Below are 26380 nucleotides of genomic sequence, written 5' to 3'. Positions count from 1 at the left end.
ATTCGGTGAAATAAATTAAAAAAAAACAGAAAGCGTTGCTTCTGTTTCACCTAGAATTTGTTCTCCCTATGTCCTTGAAGGACTCTGCCGGGGATATTGTAAGCGGCGTCAAATGGTTAATGACGTCTACTTAAAGTTGCAAAACGTAGCAGTAAGAATAACCTTACTTCAGTTTGTTTTACATTTTTACTTGCAAACTATACATCTGTTGTTTTTATTTTGAACCAGATTCTGTCTATGATGAATAAAAGGAGATGTAGGGGTTATACGCCCATGATACAGTAACCCAACTACAAAACTAACCAAACGATATCGAGAGGGCACCATACAGTCTTCAATCCTCCATCGGACAAAATGTTGACATAGACAACAGTTAAACTTATTTTTTTAATAAACTATAAATGAAATTACTATAAAAATTACTTACAAAGTTCCGAATTTAAATATATTTATGAAAGATCACAATTTTGGATTAGAATGCGGTCGATATAATGTCCATTTTTATCAATTATCATTACGAATGAATAAAAATGATTGTTTTGTCATATTGTATAAATGTATTGTGTAGTATCACTTAACGAATGAAACTTAATGAAGTTTCTATGATATCAAAAAAAGCTCTGTTGGTCTAGTATTTAGCATGAGAAATTGTACATTATTAAGACCCCTTCTGTAACCTGTGTATTACGAAATGTTCAAAATGTTACAATATCAAAACAGTAAAAAAAAAAACAGAATAAAAAGAAGTGACATGCTATTTTGTACATATACCAAAGGGAAACGTTGTTCAAAGCAATGCTGTTAAATATTTCATTGCATTTAATAGAAAATTCGGATTTGTTGGAAAATAAAGCCATTTTTTTTTTGCAACAAAATCCACAGACTTTATTACAGAGATTTTCGTCATAAAATTGTAAACATAGATTACTCCTTGTTTGTACATGATGATCTAGCTTTTATTGGCTACAAAAAGTCCTAAACAACCTTCACAATCGAAAAAACCTCGTGCTGAGTCACTTAAGTTGAGCGGACTAAGTGCATTTTTATACTTGTTTTAACCAATATATTTATTTAAACACTTGTTTTAGGGAAATCATAGATAGCACTGCATGCAATAATCCTCTATCTTTAAAGCACCGAATTGTCAAATACAGACGTACAAGGAGAAAGCCTGTTGATTTTTTTTTATAAAATTTCCATACGCTTATAGCATTGAAACAACAAAAAGGTACATCATTCTTTAATGTGATTGAACAAAATTATTTAAATTACAAGATACACTTGTTATTTTGTTTGGTACAAGAACATTTACACCAAGATGTCGTTAAATGAAATCGGATACCCTACGACATTTTTTGACCCGACTATACAAGAAATCATCGTTCTTAATTGCAGAGAATAAGATGGATGAAGATGAATATTGGCAGCAGAATGCAATTCTGAAATTAATAAAAGAAAGTTTTGTCTTGGATTCATGATTTTTTTATTAATAGAAAAACAAAGGATATGGGGTACCCATCCATGCCACAAAATCAGTAGTTGTTATCGGCTTGGAACTTCCATTAAGTGCGAGTACTCACAGATCGGTTCTTTGTGTCTTTGGTGTTTATGTTACTTGATTATTTTACTTTGTATCGATCTGATGAGTCCTTTTCAACTGATTTTTATACGCCCGTCAAATTTTTGACGGGACGTATTATGGTATACAAATGTCCGGCGTCCGTCCGTCTGTCTGTCCGTCTGTCCGTCTGTCTGTCCGGCGTAAACATGTCGCACCGTAACTTGAGAATAACTTATCCAAATTTCATGAAACTTAACATAGTTGTTTCTTATGATGGTCAAACGATCTGTATACTTTTTGGTGAAAATAAGATTAAAACTTTTTGAGTTATTGGACTTAGTAACTAAAACAGGTGTGTGTTTTTTTTTCACATGTCGCGCCGTATCTCAAAAACAATTTATGATTATTGCTTAAAACTTTACACACTTCTTAGTTATATTAATCTTAAGATCTGTATACTTTTTGGTGATGATTCAAAATTTTATTTTAGAGATATTGAGTATTCTGTTAAAAAAGGGGGAGGGGTTTTTCACATGTCGCGCCGTATCTCAAAAACGATTTATGATTATTGCTTAAAATTTTACACACTTCTTAGTTATATTAATCTAAAGATCTGTATACTTTTTGGTTTTGATTCAAAATTTTATTTTTGAGATATTGATTTTTTTTTTAAAAAGGGGGGGTTTTCACATGTCGCGCTGTATCTCAAAAACGATTTATGATTATTGCTTAAAATTTTACACACTTCTTAGTTATATTAATCTAAAGATCTGTATACTTTTTGGCTTTGATTCAAAATTTTATTTTAGAGATATTGAGTTTTTTGTAAAAAAAAAAGGGGGTTTTCGCATGTCACGCTGTATGTCAAAAACTATTTATGCTTATTGCATAAAAATTCACACACAAGACGACGGGCGTATCATGCGCTCATAGCGCAGCTGTTTATTATTGTTTGTTTTTCTTTGTTGTGCTGTTACACCACTTCCCAGGTTATTAAAAGCGAGGAGAGGGTTGGGAGCCCGCAAATATGTTTAACGCCGCCATATTCTGTATGTGCCTGTCCCAAGTCTAGAGTCTGTAATGCAGTGGCTGTCGTTTGTTACTGTATATCATATTTGTTTTTCGCTTTTTGTTTTGAACATAAATCAGGCCGTTGTTTTCTCATTTTAATTGCTTTACATTTAATTTTGTCGGAGCCTTTTATAGCTTGCTAAGAGGTATAGGTTTTGTTAATTGTTGAAGACCGTACGGCGACCCATAGTTGCTAACACCTACGTCATTTGGTCTTGGATGAATAGTTATATATCTCATTGGTAATCATACCGCATCTACTTTTTTATATTACTATGTGCTTTCTTATGTCGTTTTGGATTCCAAATAAAACTACTTTTAAAGAAAATTGCCATTGAAATGCATTAATATATTATCTTCGTGATTTCTTTATACATGCGTGTTCTATAATGAGACTTATAATGAAAATATCTGAAATTTACTGAGACGACCTATTTTCGCGAACGATGTATTTTTGCGGGTAAAAGATCAACGTCAATATGTAGAACTTAGAACTACTCGTATGGGAACAAACCAACAACATTAGAAAATGGCGACAATATATTGCCTCGAAATAGGATAGAACGGGTTAAACGCGAGAAAAAAAAGTATCGGCGAAAACAATTATTTTTAACAGTATTTCAATAGTTGTATAATATGTCTGTTTATTTTGATCGTAACTCTTCCATCATACACGACAGGAATCACAGAACTGAACCGTGTCGAACATGAACTAAACCATGACACTACTGAACCAAACCATGACACTGAATTTTCAATAATCTTAAATTGTGTGCCAATGTAGCTATTTTTCGGAATAATTGACGGAAGGTTTATATTATAACGAAATATGTGATGTAACAGACAGTAAACAAATATTGTTTTTTTTTTATGCATAAGAAACGAATAAGCAACTTTTAAAATTTGACATACGCAAGTATTATTCTGTGTCAAATTATTAACTATATGATACAAATTTTAATGCACTAACATATAAGCTATAAACAAAGATACCTACCAGCTTGAATTCATGTTCAGAAGTTCCTCTAGAAAAGAATCCGAATGTTTATATTTTGTCATTGTTTGTCATTATAAAAACACTTAACACAATCATGTCCAACTTAACCAACCCGTGATTATAACCCCTATGTCTCGCATACTGCGACTTTTGTTGCAGGCGAGACAAAAATTAATATAAAATGGACCGACCGGGATGGGAAATATAGTCATTTTTAAAAAGTCTTCCAAACTTCATTAAAATCATATTGTGACAGGTTCATATGCATACTTTGAGGTTGCAACAACATAAGGGAGTAATTCTGAAAATATCTCCAAAATGTAAATGCCAAAAAAATCTCATAACTGCAGTTTGGTATTTTTTGACAAATTTTGGTCGTAATCACAAAAATGAGACACAAGACTTAAAGCTTTGTTTGAAGTCAATACAATTTCAAACATTTTAAAACCAACAAAACAAAAGCACAACAAACAAAACATACATATCAAGTCATGCACACATACAATTAAAGATAGAAAGTAAGAGTTCATATAATGCAAACATAGTCTTGGATGCATGATTTTTTTTATTAGTTGTTAGTGGTTTTGAACTAGCTGTCAGTAACTGCGAGTACTCTCAGATCTGTACTTAGTGTTTTCTTTGTTGTTGGGATGTATAAATGCTCTACCATATTTGGTAAGGGACTTTCCGTTTTGAATTTCCCTTGGAGTTCGTTATTTTTGTTATTCTACTTTCTACCACGTCCAGTCTGTGTTTTTGTTACTTGTTTTTCAGCTTTGTATCGATCTGATGAGTTAAGCCCTTTTCAACTGGCTTTATTATAGTATATTCATATGTTGTGCTGTTACAATACTGCCCCAGGTTATAGGGAGGGTTGGGTGCCAGCAAACATGTTTAACTCCGCCACATTTTGTATGTGCCTGTCCCAAGTCAGAAGCCTGTAATTCAGTGGTTGTCGTTTGTTGCTGTATATCACATTTGTTTTTCGTTTATTGTTTTGTACATAAATCAGGCTGTTTGTTTTCGCGTTTGAACTATTTTACATTTGTCATTTCGGTGCCTTTTTATAGCTGACTATGCGGTATGGGGTTTGCCCATTGTTGAAGGCCTTACGGTGACCTATAGTTGCTACCTTCTGTGTCATTAGGTCTCTGGTGGAGAGTTGTCTCACTGGCATTTATACCACCTCTTCTTATTTTCATATCATATAAGTGAAAAGGAAAGCTAAAGAAAAACAAGAAATAAAGGTGCTTTAAAACAATGAGGCATCCGATTTATGGTGAATTTACCTTCTATCGTTAAACGGGGTGAGTGAATGGTGGTGGGGATGGGGTATGATTTTTGTGTTGGGTCAAAAGTTTAACAGTCTCCTTCGAAAGGGGTTTGAAATTGCGAAGAAATGGAAATTAACTACTTTTCATTAGGGTTGACATCTTCTTTATATCACATTTTTTTGCTCAAATATGAGTTTTTATATATTTTGTGGGGGCCTCGGTGGCCGAGTGGTCTAAGTAGTTACTACTGTAATCACTAACCAGTCAACACTGAGGTTGTGAGTTCGAACCCCGCTCGTGCAGGTGCACTCGACTCCAATCTTTATTGACTAGGATTGTCAGTTTTCCTATCGAAGGTCGGTGGTTTTCTCCGGGCGCTCCGGCTTCCTCCACCAATAAAAACTGGGCGCCACGAAATAGCCCAAAAGCGGTGCTTAAAAGTGGCGTTAAAACACCAAAAATCAATCAATCAATAAATTTTGTGTTTAGCATATAACGCAATTTCTGTTTTTAAAGCTGGCGGTGACAATCCCGCTGTTGGTGTATTAAAGAAAGGTGCATGTTTAAAATCACATGGTGGAATACTGCATAAGAAAGGTGTGACATGGTATGAAGTCCACATGGCTACTGGGCAGGTTTGTATAAATGTTATAAAGTTAAAAAAAACTACATACCTATCTTTTGTTTAATACACAGAAAATATTAGTAGCGCAAACAAAAAATATATCATTACCGAAAAAAACCGAGGTGTAAAAAAGAAAAATCAAAGAAAGACTATAAAAAAAAATTGAACAGTCTACACAACACATACTGAAAACAAAAAATTGAACAAGACGAAACTCCACCAATACTAAGGTTGAACTTAAGTGATCTGGAAGGGTATGCAGCTCCTTCTGAATTAGTTGTACCCGTCGTTTTGCTCATGGCAAGTAAACAGTGATAAATAAATATTTGTATAACACTTTATGAAATCGGAGCGTCTGAAGCGGTTTTCTTAATTTACCTTCATCTGTCTCATTAAGTAATGTTAACCATACGGTGTCCCTTCCCAAAACAAGATATTGTATCTATATTTAATAAAATGTTGGATACTTCTTATACCTATACCATACATATTGCGACTTTTATTTTATTAAACTATAAACACGTGTTGCAAAATCTCAATATATCAATACTAAACCTCCTGATTGCACTAATGCTAGTTCCCATTCAAATGTAACGAGTTGGTCATGCTATTATTTTACTGGTGACCTGAACTTTGCCAACAATACTTTTCTGCTAAATTTGTTAACCAAGGGACCGAAATATCGTAACCCTAAATTTACAAATTGAAAACACACCTTTGAAATGATATTGAATTCAGTGGATGATTAAGGCAGTCAATGAGCTAAACGTGAACACCGAATATGAAGGACGGGTTATTTCTTCACTTTACAGAATATCTAAATTACTTAAGTGTCCTTCCAAAAAACGTTACAGTGCTAGGTCTGCCAAATAGCCCTCTTTCCAAATTATTAACATCTATTTTATCAGCAATCAAAACCGCTCTTCATAGTTATTGTGAAACTACCTACTATAAGTATGGAAATGGACTCCCACCGGAAGAATCACACTTCGTCACGTTAAGTTTAGCCGGGGGTTTCAACAAAAAAAAAAAACAAACTATTGTATAATTTACGAAACACCGACTGACATGTATACCTTACTATCATTACATACACCACGAATATTTGACCTACTAGTAATAGTAGTCCAGCTGATATCAGAACAATTTATCACTTTATGGTAAAAGCACAAAACACCACACATTTTATTAAGTACCAATATTCAAGAGTTCAGTACATTTTCAACAATAGTCAAATGAAAGAACATGTTATTTGTATAATGTTATACACGTGGTGAGACTTTGATAAAATATTGAATCTGAATCTGAATCTATATAAGCTTTCAAGATATTATCAAGTTTTTCAACTTTGTTGTTAACACCTTGTCTCACAATTAAAATATATACCCTTACTTCATGAAAAATTACAAAAAAAACTCAAAAAAGGGTTCTTTCAACTGTTAACAAGCACCACAAATATTATAAACAATGGACTATTTGATATATTCTAATAAGAATAGAGGTAGTGGAAATATTTGGGGTATCTTTCAGGTTTGAAGCACGATTTGTAGTCAAAATATGAGGAAAACAGGATATTAATGTTCCAGATTAGTCAAGATTTCACCTTCTTTTGCATCTGAAGACCAATTTGCTTTTGCTAAAACAGTTGAATGTATCTCAATTTAAAAAAAAAAGAATGCTTAAGCTCTCGTAATACACACCAGACACACATTGGTATTTTCAATAGGATAAGTACTACAAATATTGAAAACAATACCATAACCTCCCAATAATTTGAACTAGAAATTGAGTATATTCACAAATGAACAACTTGAATACTTTTAACCGAAGTATAACCTGGCCGAAGTTGGAGTAACTATGTACAACATATATATTTGGAAACCATTTGGCTACATTAATATCATTTGTGTAACGCCAGTTTGGGGGAAAAGAGACAATTTGGGATTTTCAGATCTTCTTAAATTCGGTCATATTTATTGTTTTAAAATCAGTATACGTTATATAAAAATCTTGGCATTCCATGATGGAGGAATGGGACAGATATGTTATGATCCCCAACGATCTGTTATCTGATCTGATTAAATTCGAAAATAAACCCTACCCATGCAAATAAACTCACTATAGATACCAGGATTAAAATTGTGTAGGTCAGACGCGCGTTTCGTCTACAAAAGACGCTCGAATCAAAAAAGTTAGAAAGGCTAAATAAAGTACGAAGTTGAAGAGCATTGAGGACCCAAAATTCCTAAAGATTTTAAAAATTTGACCCCAAAACATCGAACAAAGGCTTATTATACTCAAGGAAACAATTATAATTTTGTCCCAAAGAATTATATTTATGTCAAGTACATATATTTTAAGCAACCTTGATTGTTTAAAACCAATTTTGTATACAGAGAAATGAAAAAAGAATAATTTCGGATTTGCAGATTTTTCTGATTAAAAAATTGTCATAAATATCCATTTAATATCAAAATGCATTTGTTAACTTTAAAGCTATTGGCTTTTATGTATGCCACAATGTATTTTACGTCTTTTATATCCTAGATCTAATGGAAAAGCAAAACAATCACCCCTACCCTTAAAAATTTGAGCAAAAATATAAAAATGTGACTAATCAAGACTTAAATTTACTTAGCTGAACAATAATTTGGTCAAACTACTTGCATTTATATCAAATACTCATATTCTAAGCAATACAGATTGTCAAAAGACATTTTTGTATTTTCACGGTTAAGAAAACAGACCTTTTCAGATTTTCATTTCCCCTGATTATTTCCCGTTTTTGTTTTACCTTTATAGGAAGTGAATACTTAAGTAAACATAGAATTTGATGGAATCAATGAATACAGGTAATGTATTTGCTTTCAAATTAGGACAGAACTTTGACCAATTCTCTTAATAAAAGCGCAGATTAATGGAATATAATACCCCACCCTAAAAATATACATGTATGCATAAATCAAACTTTTGAGAAAGGTTTTTTTTATCAATTCTGTTGTGATTTATGCTGCAGAATCAATCAAAGATTTTTGTTTTATAGAACTCCAATACATTACTGATTTATTGATAACATTAAATTCTGTGTTAACAAATATGTAGTGTTCAGAAAAGTGAAAAAGTCTAAATTTTAGGATAATCTGAATATTTTGAAAATCTGTAATTGTCGGGTTGTTTTTAAATTCTGCCGTTACAGAAAAGGCTTTATACAATCTCGGAATCTTTGAATATAAATATTTATTATAATTGAAAGAAATTTGAACAAAATTAATATCAGTTTTATGAGTTCAAGCCATCATCAGTAAAAAGTATGCATTTTTGCTCAAATTTGCATGGAAGTAGAGGTAAAGATTTCCTTTTCAATAAGATTTTGATTGACAAAAAATTTATATCTTAGGCTCTGAAGATGCCAAATACATATTTTCGCTGAAGAAATTATTAGTTTTTAGGTAAGCATAGCATTTTCAGTTTAAACGAAGAATGACAAAATTTGAAAAAAAAATCTGAAAGTTACAAAATTGTTGTGTGATTTTTAAGCATTTATCAGTAAAACTTGTATATTTTTTTATCCTAAGGGTTCATGCACAACATGTCAAATACTTTTCCACTAAATGAAGTGTAGTCAATATTTTGATTTCAGAAGGGGAAAAGTGACAAAATTTGAAAACATTTCTACTTTTCAAGTTTTATGGCTTCGAAAATAGCTTTGAACAATCTAGAGTAATATAAACGTTATATGTGTTTGATATGGATGCAAAAAGTAAAATAACCAAAATTACCAAAGTCCAAGGAAAATTCAAAATGGAAAGTCCTTTATCAAATGGCAAAATCAAAAGCTCAAACACATCAAACGAATGGAAAACAACTGTCATATTCCTGACTTGGTACAGGCATTTCCTTATGTAGAAAATGTTGGATTAAACCTGGTTTTATAGCTAGCTAATTAATTTGAACCAACACAGGGTCTATATGTGTGATTTTAACCGTCTTTTGTCAAATTCATGTGTTTTTTTTAAATTCAATTTGCAAGAAGAAGGAGTAATATTTTCCATAGCCATTATTTTTTTGTACAATAAAATGGTAGATCTCTGGCGTTGATAAGATATCAAGAACATTGTTGCATGCAAAAAGCCTAATGTTCAAGTCAAAATGATATTTTTTTTATATTTCAAAAGGACAAAAATGATAAGACTTGAGGATGAAAAATCGGTTAATCCGAAATTTCCGACTTTTTTCAAAACTGAAGCTACAGAACTGGCATCAGGCAAGCCAGACAGTTGAATATACATCTGTTTTATATTTTAGCATTTGTGTAGATTTTTCATGGGGTTGGTGAATTAAGCAATCTGTATAACCTTGTTGGTACTAAAATACTTTAAAATCCACTTTTTATGTCTTACAACGCGATGATGTTACGCTTATTTCGACGTGTTGTGTTATTTTTTCTTTAAGAAATGACTGTTATATTTTTTCTGTCTTTGAAGAAATAATATCAAAATTGTGGTGCACACTGAAAAACCCGCGTAGCGTGTTATCTAAAAGTGTGCACCACATTTTTGAGGTTATTTCGAATAGACAGAAGAAATATTTCAGTCATTCCTTATAATTTAATTTTAAATTCCATTTTTAAGGAGTAAATCATGAAAAAACCGTTGATGATGTCACGGTCACGTGACAAAATTATGTCTATGAGCTGAGTGACATAATACTTTCAGCCAATCAGAAGACGTGTTGCATCCAAAATTAAATTATTCTAGAACAACACTTTGAATTAAATATATACCGTGAAAACGAAGTCGGTGATCCTCTTATTATTTTACATCATTAAAACGGAAATTTATGTATCAACAGCATATATTTTTTTAAGAAAATCTATGGATTGGAAATTGGAGCTTTGGTGATTTTAAGACAAATTTAAGAACGTTTTTCGCTGATTTTATTTGCCGTAGCCCTTTTACTGTAACTTGACCTTACATTTTAAGTTTATTTAACTTTTAACGTCGCGCGTTGATTATCCTCATTCATCTGAGAATTGTTTTGAATTCTCCAATACAGGAGGCATTCTGTTTTGTGATACTTTAGAAAAGTGTGACGAATTTCTTTCAACATTATCATATTGAAAAATCCAAAGTCATTTTGCAAACAGAAAGTTGGTCCCCGACAGATCAAAAAGTGGTCACACATAAAACTCATCTGTACGAAGCTGCTAACACAATATGAAGTCATTAATATGTGGAGTATAAGTACATAATAAAGTGTGACGAATTTTTTTAATTTCATTCAACAAATTGAAAAATCAAGATTTTATGTTAGCATATTTACCAGGTCATTTTGATATAAAACATTTGCGTTTTTATTATGCCCCACCTACGATAGAAGAGGGGCATTATGTTTTTCGGTCTGTGTGTCCGTTCGTTCGTTCGTTCGTTTCGTCCGTTCGTCCGTCTGTCACGTTTCAGGTTAAAGTTTTTGGTCAAGGTAGTTTTTGATGAAGTTGAAATCTAATCAACTTGAAACTTAGTACACATGTTCCCTATGATATGATCTTTCTAATTTTAGAGTTTTGACCCCAATTTCACGGTCCACTGAACATAGAAAATGATAGTGCGAGTGGGGCATCCGTGTACTATGGACACATTCTTGTTATTAATGAATAACAAACAATATCAATACATATGATAGTGGCTTCGACATTGTATTAATGAATAAATCTAAAATTGACCGAACTCTACTATGGAATCAAAGGGCCATATCATGTGTCACCTGTGAGAGTTGGTATTATACAGACTGTATAGACATGGATAGTAAGATATATCACGCACTAGCAAAGCCAGATTCTTCATGGATCTGCTACCAATGTGGCCTTCCTAACGTTAGTACTTCATTTGTTTTTGTCATTTGAAGCAAGCTCTTTTAACACTTTTGACTTGCTATCTAACTGTTCACTATCATCAGTGAGTAGCGACATAGGCGACCCTATAACATCATCATCACCGAAAAATACAAATCCACCTAGTTGTTATCCCAAACCAGAATCTACATGTATGAAGGTATCAACAATCAACTTCCAAACTATAAAATCAAAACGAGAAGCCTTCTAGAACTAATTTGAATCAAGTAAGCTAGATATCATACTTGGATGCGAAACATAGCTAAACCCAACCATCACAAACAAAGAAATTATGCCACCTGGCTATGAAGTTTATCGTAAAGATAGACATGACGGTTATGGAGGTGTGTTAATGGCAGTAGAATCATGCTACATAAGTAGTATAGTAGATGTAGACATACAGAGCGAATTGGTTGCTGTACATATAGAAGGTATAGATGATAGCTCATACTTAGTCGTTGCTTCTTTCTACCGGCAACCAATCAGAGACATTGACCACACACGTTGTCTTTGTCAAGATTTAAAAGAGATAGCGAACAAACACAAAAAATCAACCATTTGGATAGGTGGAGATGCTAATTTACCAGACATAGACTGGCATTCGGACACGATCTCCAGCAACAGGTACCCAAAAGAGATAAACGAACACTTTATTTCAATCAAATCTGAACTTGGTCTTACTCAAGTTGTCAACTTTCCAACAAAAGATAATGTTACTTTAGAATTTTCTTTACAAACAGGTATTTTTTAATATCAAAAACCGATCAAGCTTAAAATTTTGATTTGGAAACAAGCCAATATTGATGCGATGCGCTCAAATTTATAACCAAATTAGCAGAGGAATTTAACTCTAAATATGCAGAATCCACAGATGTAAATTTTCTGTGGTCAGAAAAATGTTCAGAAGTAATGGAAGAGCACATACCATCTAAAATGGCTAGTCAGAGATTTAGCCAACCATGGACGGACAAAGAAGTAAAACAAATGGCAAAAAAACCCCAAAACTATATTATCGAAAAGCAAAAAAAAGTGGAAAAGTAAGAGACTGGAACAAATTTAAGAAGATAAAAAAGATGTCCAGTCAACCTGCAGAAAAACCTGTAACTCTTACATTTCAATATGTTAAGTGATGACAACACTAATAACCCCAAACGATTCTGGAGTTTCATTATAGGCAAACGTACTGAGTAAAACAGGAGTAGCACCCCTACATAAGGAGGGCATATTACACAGTGATACTGAAACAAAAGCCAATTCAATATACTAATCGACCAATTTACATCAGTTTTCTCATCAGAACAAGGAGGCGAAGTACCAACAAAAGGCAACAGCCCTTACTCATCTGTACCGGAAATAAATGTGCAACAAGCTAGAGTTTACAAACTAATAAATAACACCAACCAACATAAAGCGCTTGGTCCTGACACAATACCAGGGAAACTACTGAAAGATTTAGCAACAGAAATATCACCAATTATAACAACCATCTTTAATGCATCAATTAAACAAGGCAAAATACCAGATCAATGGAAAGATGCTCTAATAACACCATTATTTAAAAAAGAAGACAGAGGGAAGGCATCAAACTATCGTCCTGTATTCCTGACGTCGATTTGTAGCAAGATCATGGAACCTATACTGCATAGTTACATCATCAGTCATCTTGAGGTAAATACCATCCTGTCTGAAAATCAACACGGTTTCTGCAAAAATAGATCATGAGAAAGCAGCTTGCTATTACTCTACAAGATCTAGCAGATGGACTCAGCAGTGAGGATCAAATGGATTGTGTATTGCTAAACTTTTCGAAAGCGTTTTACAAAGTGCCACACCAACGCCTATTGAAAAAATGCAGCTTCTATGGTATACGAGGAAACACACTTCAATGGATAGCTAGTTTCCTTCAGGGTCGAACACAGCAGGTTGTTTCGATGGAAAGAAGTCAGAAACATCAGGCGTAACATCTGGAGTTCCCCAAGGAACTGTAATGGGGCCTCTACTCTTTCTTGTGTATATAAATGACCTGCCAGAACTAGTATTATCTAAATCTAGATTATTCGCAGATGATTGCTTACTTTACAGCAAAATATGTAAAGAGGAGGATACCATTTTACTCCAGAAAGACCTAGAAAATCTACAGAAATGGGAAGACACATGGCTCATGCAATTCAACCCTGAGGTACTACGGGTAACAAACAAAAGGAAACCAATTACCAAGAACTACACCATACATGGAAAGACATTAGAAGTAGTAAAGAACGCAAAATACCTAGGCCTTAATATCAGCCACAACTTATCATGGAATTATCATAACGGCACAGTAACCAAGAAAGCGAAGAACATCAATTCTTTCTTGAGAAGAAATATCAGCTCCTGTCCAAATAAGATTAAGGCACAATGTTATACCACACTAGTAAGACCAATTGTGGAGTATGCTTCACACAAAAAAATAAACACACCTAATTAAATGGGCATTTAAAAAGTCGGAATGCGAATACATATGTTCAAACTCTTTTAGGTCATTTTTTAGTAGCAACAAACAAAAGAGCTATGTCAATTGGACATGCTTTGATACTATATCTGCCCTTAATTTTTTACTTGATAACATTTTTGTTCGCTTTGGAGATTCCGTATATCGTCAAGTTATCGGAATTCCAATGGGAACTAACTGTGCACCACTTATTGCGGACCTGTTTTTGTATTGTTATGAGTTACAATTTATGACTAAAATCAGCAAAGACCCATCGAAACAACATCTGATACAAAAATTTAACAATACTTTTAGATATTTGGATGATACATTGGCTCTCAATAATGACGACTTCAGTATGTATACTAAAGAAATTTATCCTGTTGAACTTACTTTAAATAAAGCTAATACTAACAATGACCACTGTCCTTTCCTCGATCTTGATATCTATATCATTAACGGAAAGCTTAATACAAAAATTTATGATAAAAGAGATGATTTTTCATTTCCTATCGTTAATTATCCATTTTTAGATGGTGACGTTCCCTTGTCACCATCTTATGGTGTTTATATATCTCAACTTGTACGATTCGCCCGTGTATGTAACAACGTATTAGATTTTAGCGACAGAAATTTATGTATTACTGAAAAATTATTACACCAGGGTTTTCGATACATAAACTAGTCAAAACATTTACTAAATTTTATCATCGGTATAAGGATATCATTCGTTAATATAACTCAACATGCAGACATCTTATACGTTCGGGTATTTCACACCCAATCTTTTATGGTAATATTCTTTACAAAGCACAAAAATGTCAGAATTCACCTCAAAAGCTAACAAAACCTTTAAACAGACTTATTAAGAAGGGAAATAGTTACGATACTGTTGTCAGGTCATTAAAGATTGCATATTTTGGCTTTAATATTGATTCACTTATAGGGTCTTTGCATCGGAATTAAACATATTTATTCTAAAACCAGTTGTTGGCATGACACGGGTTATGTTCTTCTCATATATTTTATGATGGTATAATACTAAACCCCTAACAGGAGGGATTGTGCCTGATATTCATATGATGAAGACATAATCTTTCAATCAGTTTAATTGAGGTCTGGAGCTGGCATGTCAGTAACTGCTAGTAGTCTGTTGTTATTCATGTATTATTGTCATTTTGTTTATTTTCTTTTGTTTCTTATTCTGACATCGGACTCGGACTTCTCTTAAACTGAGTTTTACTGTGCGTACTGTTGTACGTTTGTTTTTCTACATTGGCTAGAGGTATAGGGGGAGGGCAGAGATCTCAAAAAAACATGTTTAACCCCGCCGCAGTTTTGCGCCTGTCCCAAGTCAGGAGCCTCTGGCCTTTGTTAGTCTTGTATCATTTTTAATTTTAGTTTCTTGTGTATAATTTGGAGTTTAGTATGACGTCCATTATCACTAAACTAGTATACATATTTGTTTAGGGGCCAGCTGAAGGACGCCTCTGGGTGCGGGAGTTTCTCGCTGCATTGAAGACCCATTGGTGGCCTTCGGCTGTTGTCTGCTCTATGGTCGGGTTGTTGTCTCTTTGACACATTCCCCATTTCCATTCTCAATTTTATTGTATCATGTGGAATCCAATAACTCATAAACATATCAGAGAATTAGAAATGGTGCCGAGAAGAGCAGCACGTTTTGTAACTGTCGACTACAGAACCACCAGTAGTGTAACCCAGATGCTAGAAGCCCTGCAATGGGGCGAATTACAAGAAAGCAGGAAGAGAGTAAAGACCATCATGCTCTACCGCATAATACACCACCTTGTTTCAATACCACCAGAATAATACTTAATACAGAGGGGTGTAGCATTTACAACAAGAGGAGTTGCCACCAGATTCCTACTACCCTACTCGATAATACAAAACCACCAGTAATCATGTTTCCATCTGCAATTCGTCTATGGAATGAACTACCATCTGTTATCGTCACAGCTTCCACATAGGAAGGATTCAAAGACAGCCTCCAGACACTTGCTTCATGTAAGACACTTCAGTTTTCATTATATATAATACCATGATGACTTTTAACCGGATTTGTGTACATAGTTTGTTGGAAAGATGTTTCCTTTGGGCATGTGTAAATAGTCATTTGTGATAATACACCAGAGGTGTAATGCAAATTAATGGAAGAAGAAGGAGAACATATTAAACACATATTTTTTCTCAATTAAGTAATAACAAATCTTACAATTTCATTCGTCAAGTGAACTTTGCTATATTCTTAAAGATTTTAGAATCGTTGATTCTAGAAGAAACACACGACTGACGTCACATAATAGTAAAAGTGGAAAAGACGAAATTGTCTCTTCGAGAATTTTTCGGATACCATCATGATTTGGTTGGCCATTACGGAACATCTGTATCCTCAACATGTACAGAGAACCAGGGATATGTTCATCATGTCGTAGCCACCATCCTATCCTCTAATGGGACAACTGATTGTAACTTTTTAACACGACGGGTGCCACTAGTGGAGAAGCTGCGCATGAGTTTACTCCGTTTTTTTTCCGGAATTCATATTGCTCAATCTTGAGTTTTAATGTATTGTTATATGGATTGTTGTTTTTGTTTTCCGTTTATCGTTTAGCCATGGTATTGTCTGTCTTCTTCGACTAATTGTTTTATTGCACCCTTGGTATCGTCTCTTCCCTTCTTGAAAGTCCTTATGTATATCACTTTAATTTATAGTACAATATGAAATAAATGCTTTAGCCATGAAAATCTATTTTGATCTAGAATGTATGGATAAATGGAAACAATCTCATTGCTGTAAATATGACAGAGTGTATGAACCCTTCTACCACAGTTACACCCGTGAAGAGTTCTAGTGATCGTATCCCTACAGCAAGTGTGCAGACGACAACAGATTTTGGTAAGTTTTTGTGTTGTGAAAGTTTTCCTATGCTACACGTGCTACAGAACATATTCTAGTTCAAAAGTCAAATATCTGAAACGAGATTATAGAATGAGTTGTTGACTGCTTTATCATTATAAATGATGAAATAAATTAGAATAGTGTACTGAAAGAGGAAACGTAATATGCACGAAATAGTTAAAAAAATGAAATTTGCATGACAACCAAACTAATTTTGATATATACTTTATTCGCTACTCGCTACTAATAAAAAACCCATTTATCGCCCTTAAACTTTTAACATTATTTTTACAATCAATGAATATTGTGATTATCATATTTGTTACTGTTTATTTTCGGAAATACTGTTTATTTTTATAAACTTTAGATTAAGTAAGACAATAAAAAAAAAATGACATAACATTTGTTATGACGAATTATATCCATTTTATAACAAGCAGAATGGCAGTTACTGGCGAAAGATTGCAAATACTTGTTCAGTAGTGGAAGATTGTTTCAAGGGCAGATGGGCAACACGATTTTCATGATGTCCAAATATATACCAAGGTCCCTTTTGGCCAATAGCTACTCAAATATTCAAGTATTTACACATCCTTGGCTTTGAGTTATTTTTTTCCAGCGTTTTAGAAAAGCGCTTCTGGAGTACTAATCTAATAAAGTGTTATTTTTATTTCTATTCGCAATTTGGGGTTGATGTCGGGAGAATAACACTCTTTTAAATCTCAGGCTAAGTTTATTGCCGAAACCAAAACTATTTTAAAACCAGAGTTTTAAATGAAGAATACATCAAAGGATGACCTTGGAGGAATTCAAAGTAATGCTATGGCATAGAATTTACGGATAACTTTTTGATTTTAAAACACATTACTGAATAATCGTTCGCTTGCACAAACTTGTCGATAGGTTTCAAGATGTCTTATTTGCTAATATGAGGCAGGTGTTACCTGTGAAAGTGGACGAAGTCCGTATAAATTATTTTTTGAATTCAAGCATATTTTAACTCCAAAATCTGTTAAAAAAGAAACGGAAATACGAAAACGTTTCCGATGTTGGTCCTGTTGTTAGGGATGTTAGATGTGACGTAATTTTCAATGTAAACTAAGAAACGCTATGATTTCATTAGTATGTTGATTTTTATATGGATTTTTGATTTTTAGTTTTATTGATTTGCTTACTGTTATAAGACACGTTCCCCATAATATTTTAATCAAATTCCGAATTAAACGATACCGGAAAAGATTTCTGCGCAGATGCGGGAAAATAAAAAAAAGTTAGAAAAAAAAAAACGATTTTGAGTTCATTAGTAGATTTTTTTTTTTTTTTTTTTTTTGATTTTCTACTGTAATTGGGGACTTCGTCCCCATATGAAGTCAGGATTAATACCAAATGATTGTACTTGTGATAGAGGTTATATTGCATATAATTAAGGAATAACTGTAATATTTTTTCTGTCTATGAAGAAATAACATCAAAAATGTGATGCACACTGAATAACCCGCGTAGCGGGTTATTTTAAAGTGTGCATCACATTTTTTAAGTTATTTCGAATAGACAGATAAAATATTACAGTTATTTCTTATAATTTAATTCTAAATTCTATTTTAAACCGGAGTAAACAATGAAAAAAACGTTGATGACGTCACGGTCACATGACTAAATTATGTCTATGAGCTGATAAACAAAACAACGTCAGCCAATCAGCAGACGCGTTACATCCAAAATTAAATTATTGAAGTATTGAAAGTATCCATATAACGTATATTAGACAAAGGAATTCATCATGCTTGCAGATAATCAATACACGTCCATATTTATGTGGGTAACGCGATAACCGGAAAAAGTCGAAAACATTGCCTGCGGGTTATTATTGAATTCATAACAGTGTGGATGAAACAATTTCTTGGCGCACTCAGTTCACCAATTGACTGGGTCAGATCAGGTAATCGTTCGTCTGTTACGCCCACTTTTAAATACGTTGTTTTTACAATGGACATTTAAACGTACGGGGTCGGTAAAAGGTTTCTCAACACCTTAAAAACAAATAACTCGAAAACAAATACTACTGGAAGTAACCTTGTGGTTTGATTTACATCGATTAACAGTGAATATTTTGATATTCTTCAAATTACTGATGATATCGCACGTTCTTTAAGTTGTAAAATAAAATTTAACTAGTTTTAGAAGTAACACTGAATGTTAGTAATTACCTTTTTCAGACTTATACAATTGTGGTTTCTAAAATTTGTACGGATCTTTGTATATTTCAACTTATATCTTGTCTAAAATTCTATTTTTAGAAAGAATGCATGATACACTTTAAATCGTGGTGCAATTAAAATTTTGAATTAAAAAAAATCTGTCGTACGATCTTTTTCTAACTTTCAATATACTGGACAGTAAAAAACTTCATGTATTAGGACCTAGCTCAATAAAATTTGCATTTACTTTATGAAAAGGAATCATTAAATTCAATACATAAATATTGCACATACAACTCATTTGTTCTCAGAGTGTGTTTTTTGTTAGGGGGGGGGGGGGGGGGGGTTATTTTTTTTAATTTCAAGTGTCGTATTTCTTTTTTTCCCTAATATCAAATTGAAATTAATAAATTTATTCACTTTCTTCTGAATGATTGAGGAATAATGTATCGCCCTGAAACATAACTACATTTAATCAAATCGGGTACACTACCATTTATGGATACTCTTACATTGATATACTAACGTTCCCGCCAACATAATTGTGTGTTTGAATAATAAAGAATATATTTGTTTGGCCTCAAAAAAATGACCGATCCATTGAATGAGTTACAATGCGCCCCTGGACTACTACGCACTTTACTGGAAACACGTTTTTTTTCGGTGACTTACAACTCGAATTTTCACAGAATTCATCTGACCTTTTCTTCTTGTGTGTCTACATATAGAACATAATGAAATTGTAGGATTTGATGTTTCTTAATAGTAATGAAAGAATGTAAATCATGACCTTAGTAAGGGTATGTCGTATTGTTTCTGCCTACTTGCAGTTCAAAACAAAGAATTTCTAAAAATAAGCTACAACTATCCCGAAGCACATTTATCAGCTTGTAAAGATTTGTGTTTGAAAATAATTAAAAGTTGAATTTTGAAAAAAAAAAAATCAAATCAAATAAAGTTGAAGTTCACTGGTACTGTAAAATTATAACCGTTATTGTTGTTATGTGAATTTCAACAACTTCAAAATTCTTGAAAAAAATATCAAAGCTATGTAAAAAGAAAGAATTTAGAAAAATCTTTCAAGTTTAATATAACTTAAATCTTTAGCTTTTACGCTTACCAAAATAAAAGTCAGATCACTGGATCCGCGGCTGGTAAGAACTTGTGTTTTCAAATATTCCGATACATTTGTAACAGGAGGTTGAATTAACCTTTGAAATTTATATAAAAAGTATTTACTTCTTCTTCTTCGTTGTGATCAACAAGGCTTGACTTTTGTCAAAGCAAAGCAAAGATCGGACTTTCCGTTTGCATCTGCAATTTAAAAAAAAACCCGCATGCAACCAAAAACGAAAGAAAGGCGAGCCATTAGCAAATAAGCTGGGTAGTCATTGCTTTACTCTCCGTCTTGCAACTAAAGGCGAATTTTGCGATGATTAAAAAGAAGGTCCAAGTATTATACCATCTATTACGAACAATTCTTGTGTGGATGACTTTGTCACATTTACCCCGCAACCGTTTGTCGATAGTTCCATTAGAGACGTTCTGAAACATGTTGTGAGCTCAATAATTGAGTTAAAGAATGCCCACGAGAATGATAAGTCTGCTTTACCGTGTAAAATCGATAATTTACAAAAACAAAATGTAAATCTTAATGATGATTTCAATTAACAAAAGGAACGCATGAATAACATTCAAAATCAACTGAATTTAGCTAAAACTGCAAATAATAAACTAAATGATAGATTAGCCTGTGTTAAATCGGAACTTAAAGGGGGCATAAGCTGTCAAATTCATGTTCACCGATTTGACTCAAATTCTTATATTCGACTTATTACATACTAAAACGCATATCGAAATTATAAAAAGTCTAAAATAAACAATTTACGGTGCAGAGATTCGATAGTATGTATCAGCATTTCGTGTGTATGTTAGTCTAGACGTCATCTAATTAACCATCGAATTGACCTCCGAAGACTGCCGACGGTCATATAGCCCGATTTAAACATAAACATAGATATAAATAGATTGCGAACTCGTGCAATTGGATTTTTCTAGGTCTGTTTGATTTCATATAATAGGTTAAAAAAATATGTTAATAATCGTTTTTACCTGTACGAGTTTTTCTAGATCGAACCAGTCAACCAAATGGTTTACATAGAAATAAGATGTGGTATGAGTGCCAATGAGACATCTCTCCATCCAAGTCACAATGTGTAAAAAGTAAACAATAATAGGTCAAAGTACGACCTTCAACACGGAGCCTTGGCTCACACCGAACAGCAAGCTATAAAGGGCCCCAAAATGACTAGTGTAAAACAATTCAAACAGGAAAACCAACCCTTGTCTCACATCCAATGTTTACATTCTTTTCCATTTAATAACTGAACACGCCTAGTTCATGCGTAATCCATCTCTAGCTATATGGATCAATTAAAGTTCACATGAATACGGATTCAATGAGGTCGAATTATTCACTTGCAAGTGAATAATTCATTAGCGATGTTTCTTTGCTTATTTTGACAAAACTGAACCAAACTCACGGTAGGTATAGTGTCCGGCTAGGATCGTGGTTTTTGGAGTGATTTGATCGTGGTTTTTTTCGAGTGTGACCACTTTTTGTCGAGTGAATATGATCAAAAATGTAAACAAACAGACTTACTTTCTGAAAAGACGTGATATAGAAGCTTGAGTTTAATATACAAGGATATACAAGGTGTGTTAGTATTTGAGATAAAAAGATATTATCAATCCGACATTATTTTTCGTTCAAAAAGTTGAATTTAGCCTAAAAATGCTTTTATTCCAAAAAGCAGAATAAAGCCATTTTTGTACACATACCAATGCAAACGTCGATGGAAATGCATACATGGAATCCATATATCCTTAGATATACAGACACTTTACAAAAATTCTTGTTGTTGCATTGAAAAACGATATTTTGAGACTAAATTCATTTCTATGTGTTCGGGTTTTTTCCGAGAGCAGTCCGGGCCTTTTCGAGTGCGTCCGTGTTTTATCGAGTGATTATACAAATTTCCTATAGCTTAGAATGTTGTGTGTCAGTGTATTTACGTTTAAAAACAATAAAAAAGGGTTCAAATTATGTACTTTTTAAGGCACGAAACCAATGCATTCATCGGTTTAATAAAGGTGTACTAACACTTAGACTTTATAAACAAGTATCAGCCATCTGTATATATTGTTGTTTGTCACATCTAATAAATTACATGTACAGTATATATTCATGATGTCAACAATCTAACGTAAGCATAGACAATTTGGATTGAGACGTACGTACAAAATGTGAATTAAGCTGATGAATTATTCATTTCATTGTTAACTATATATGAAATTTAATTCAGATGTTATTGTCAATGGGAATAAAAACTGGTCGGATAAAGTGTCTTTTAGTAGAATATTTTTTATTACATATAAAAAAAGAAGATAATGAGACAACTCTCCACAAGAGACCAAATGACACAAAAATTAACAACTATAGCCTTCAACAATGAGCAAGGCCCATACCGCATAGTCAGCTATAAAAGGCCTCGAAATGACAAATGTAAAACAATTCAAACGAGAAAGCTAACGGCCTAATTTATGTAAAAAAAATAAACGAAAAACAAATATGTACACATCAACAAACGACAACCACTGAATAACAGGCTCCTGACTTGGGACAGGCACATACATACAGAATGTGGCGGGGTTAAACATGTTAGCGGGATCCCAACCCCCTCCCCACCTAACCTGGGACAGTGGTGTAACAGTACAACATAAGAACGAACTATAAAAATCAGTTGAAAAAGGCTTAACTCATCAGATGGATACAAATAGAAATACATCTAACAAAAACAAATGCATTTTTCTGATTCTTCTCTGCTGTCCAGTAGGTTTCTTACTCCGTTTTTTAATAAACAGCTGCGCCATGGGCGCATGATACGCTTGATATCAAACTCGCCGGAGCATCGTTTTATATTATATTGAAATTAAATAACTGGAGTTGATATCAAGCGATATCCATTATCACTCGTTATGAAACCTATAAATAATTTCTCAATGTCATATCAAAAATTTATAAAAAAAAACCTAAAATAGAGGTAACCTTAATCTATATAAAGCAGTCACCAAAGTTTCATGAAAACTCCTCAAAGCACTTTAAAAATATTGTCAGAAAACTGTAAAATGACCCCTTTTTAGCTCACCTGGCCCTTAAGGGTCAAGTGAACTTTTCTCATCACTTGGCGTCCGTCGTTGTCCGTCATCGTCCGTTAACTTTTACATTGTGTCGTCCCGTGATGCTCAGATATATACGTCTAAAGTTTTAATTGCTGTTGAACAGATCACAATCTGAGCAGCTTAATAACTGTATTTTAATGTTAAGGATAGCGGATCATGTGCAACGCAAACATTTTTTACAGAAATGTTCTCCTCTAATACTTATGGCAAGTAAGTTCATTATTGATAGAGATAACTGTAAACAGCAAGAATGTTCAGTAAGTAAGAACTACAAACAAGTCACCATCACCAAAACAGAGAATTTTGTCATGAATTATATTTTTGTCTTTAATGTAGAAGAGTGTCCATTGTTTAATATGCACTGCAGCACATAGACCAAGGTGAGCGACACAGGCTCTTTAGAGCCTCTAGTTTGTTTAATAAAATCTTATAACTCGAAAACGTTAAATTTAAAATTGATAAAATTCGAAAGGGAGGATACCTCAATAGCAGTTTCATGTAAATTGGTTACAGCGTTTTTAAGTTTTGTCCGACATGCTGACGACGGACGGACAACGGTATACCATAATACGTACCGTATAAAAACTCCGCGGTTCTCCACGAAAAATATTATTAACTGTGACAACAAAAATACCATAAAATGAAGTTGAAAAGATTATGAGTCTCCTGCACTTTGTTCTTAAGACCTTTTTATAAAGGATCCAATAATTTCTAATTTAATACTAGAAAGTTGTGGTAACCAACCAAAAACGAAAGAAAGGCGAGCCATTAGCAAATAAGCTGGGTAGTCATTGCTTTACTCTCCGTCTTGCAACTAAAGGCGAATTTTGCGATGATTAAAAAGAAGGTCCAAGTATTATACCATCTATTACGAACAATTCTTGTGTGGATGACTTTGTCACATTTACCCCGCAACCGTTTGTCGATAGTTCCATTAGAGACGTTCTGAAACATGTTGTGAGCTCAATAATTGAGTTAAAGAATGCCTACGAGAATGATAAGTCTGCTTTACTGTGTAAAATCGATAATTTACAAAAACAAAATGTAAATCTTAATGATGATTTCAATTAACAAAAGGAACGCATGAATAACATTCAAAATCAACTGAATTTAGCTAAAACTGCAAATAATAAACTAAATGATAGATTAGCCTGTGTTAAATCGGAACTTAAAGGGGGCATAAGCTGTCAAATTCATGTTCACCGATTTGACTCAAATTCTTATATTCGACTTATTACATACTAAAACGCATATCGAAATTATAAAAAGTCTAAAATAAACAATTTACGGTGCAGAGATTCGATAGTATGTATCAGCATTTCGTGTGTATGTTAGTCTAGACGTCATCTAATTAACCATCGAATTGACCTCCGAAGACTGCCGACGGTCATATAGCCCGATTTAAACATAAACATAGATATAAATAGATTGCGAACTCGTGCAATTGGATTTTTCTAGGTCTGTTTGATTTCATATAATAGGTTAAAAAAATATGTTAATAATCGTTTTTACCTGTACGAGTTTTTCTAGATCGAACCAGTCAACCAAATGGTTTACATAGAAATAAGATGTGGTATGAGTGCCAATGAGACATCTCTCCATCCAAGTCACAATGTGTAAAAAGTAAACAATAATAGGTCAAAGTACGACCTTCAACACGGAGCCTTGGCTCACACCGAACAGCAAGCTATAAAGGGCCCCAAAATGACTAGTGTAAAACAATTCAAACAGGAAAACCAACCCTTGTCTCACATCCAATGTTTACATTCTTTTCCATTTAATAACTGAACACGCCTAGTTCATGCGTAATCCATCTCTAGCTATATGGATCAATTAAAGTTCACATGAATACGGATTCAATGAGGTCGAATTATACACTTGCAAGTGAATAATTCATTAGCGATGTTTCTTTGCTTATTTTGACAAAACTGAACCAAACTCACGGTAGGTATAGTGTCCGGCTAGGATCGTGGTTTTTGGAGTGATTTGATCGTGGTTTTTTTCGAGTGTGACCACTTTTTGTCGAGTGAATATGATCAAAAATGTAAACAAACAGACTTACTTTCTGAAAAGACGTGATATAGAAGCTTGAGTTTAATATACAAGGATATACAAGGTGTGTTAGTATTTGAGATAAAAAGATATTATCAATCCGACATTATTTTTCGTTCAAAAAGTTGAATTTAGCCTAAAAATGCTTTTATTCCAAAAAGCAGAATAAAGCCATTTTTGTACACATACCAATGCAAACGTCGATGGAAATGCATACATGGAATCCATATATCCTTAGATATACAGACACTTTACAAAAATTCTTGTTGTTGCATTGAAAAACGATATTTTGAGACTAAATTCATTTCTATGTGTTCGGGTTTTTTCCGAGAGCAGTCCGGGCCTTTTCGAGTGCGTCCGTGTTTTATCGAGTGATTATACAAATTTCCTATAGCTTAGAATGTTGTGTGTCAGTGTATTTACGTTTAAAAACAATAAAAAAGGGTTCAAATTATGTACTTTTTAAGGCACGAAACCAATGCATTCATCAGTTTAATAAAGGTGTACTAACACTTAGACTTTATAAACAAGTATCAGCCATCTGTATATATTGTTGTTTGTCACATCTAATAAATTACATGTACAGTATATATTCATGATGTCAACAATCTAACGTAAGCATAGACAATTTGGATTGAGACGTACGTACAAAATGTGAATTAAGCTGATGAATTATTCATTTCATTGTTAACTATATATGAAATTTAATTCAGATGTTATTGTCAATGGGAATAAAAACTGGTCGGATAAAGTGTCTTTTAGTAGAATATTTTTTATTACATATAAAAAAAGAAGATAATGAGACAACTCTCCACAAGAGACCAAATGACACAAAAATTAACAACTATAGCCTTCAACAATGAGCAAGGCCCATACCGCATAGTCAGCTATAAAAGGCCTCGAAATGACAAATGTAAAACAATTCAAACGAGAAAGCTAACGGCCTAATTTATGTAAAAAAAATAAACGAAAAACAAATATGTACACATCAACAAACGACAACCACTGAATAACAGGCTCCTGACTTGGGACAGGCACATACATACAGAATGTGGCGGGGTTAAACATGTTAGCGGGATC

The 26380-nt window shown here is 33.4% G+C and overlaps 2 protein-coding genes across 4 annotated transcripts in view; one reads left to right on the top strand and one right to left on the bottom strand.

The window, feature by feature from the left end:
* LOC127701625 (terminal uridylyltransferase 4-like) overlaps window positions 1-26380 on the bottom strand; it is a 697935-nt gene that overhangs the window by 284580 nt on the left and 386975 nt on the right. The window lies entirely within an intron of this gene.
* The window catches only part of LOC127703070 (uncharacterized), an 82226-nt gene that overhangs the window by 33281 nt on the left and 22565 nt on the right, over window positions 1-26380 (top strand). The window contains exons 2-3 of the mRNA XM_052207461.1: window positions 5420-5538; window positions 16670-16805. Of these exons, the coding sequence (XP_052063421.1) occupies window positions 5420-5538; window positions 16670-16805 (255 nt within the window). The remainder of the gene's footprint in view (window positions 1-5419; window positions 5539-16669; window positions 16806-26380) is intronic.

This window comes from Mytilus californianus, unplaced genomic scaffold (assembly GCF_021869535.1).
Source record: "Mytilus californianus isolate M0D057914Y unplaced genomic scaffold, xbMytCali1.0.p SCAF_1, whole genome shotgun sequence".
NCBI lineage: Eukaryota > Metazoa > Mollusca > Bivalvia > Mytilida > Mytilidae > Mytilus > Mytilus californianus.
Note: the sequence above shows the minus strand (reverse complement) of the source record. Positions and strands in the feature narration are given on the sequence as shown.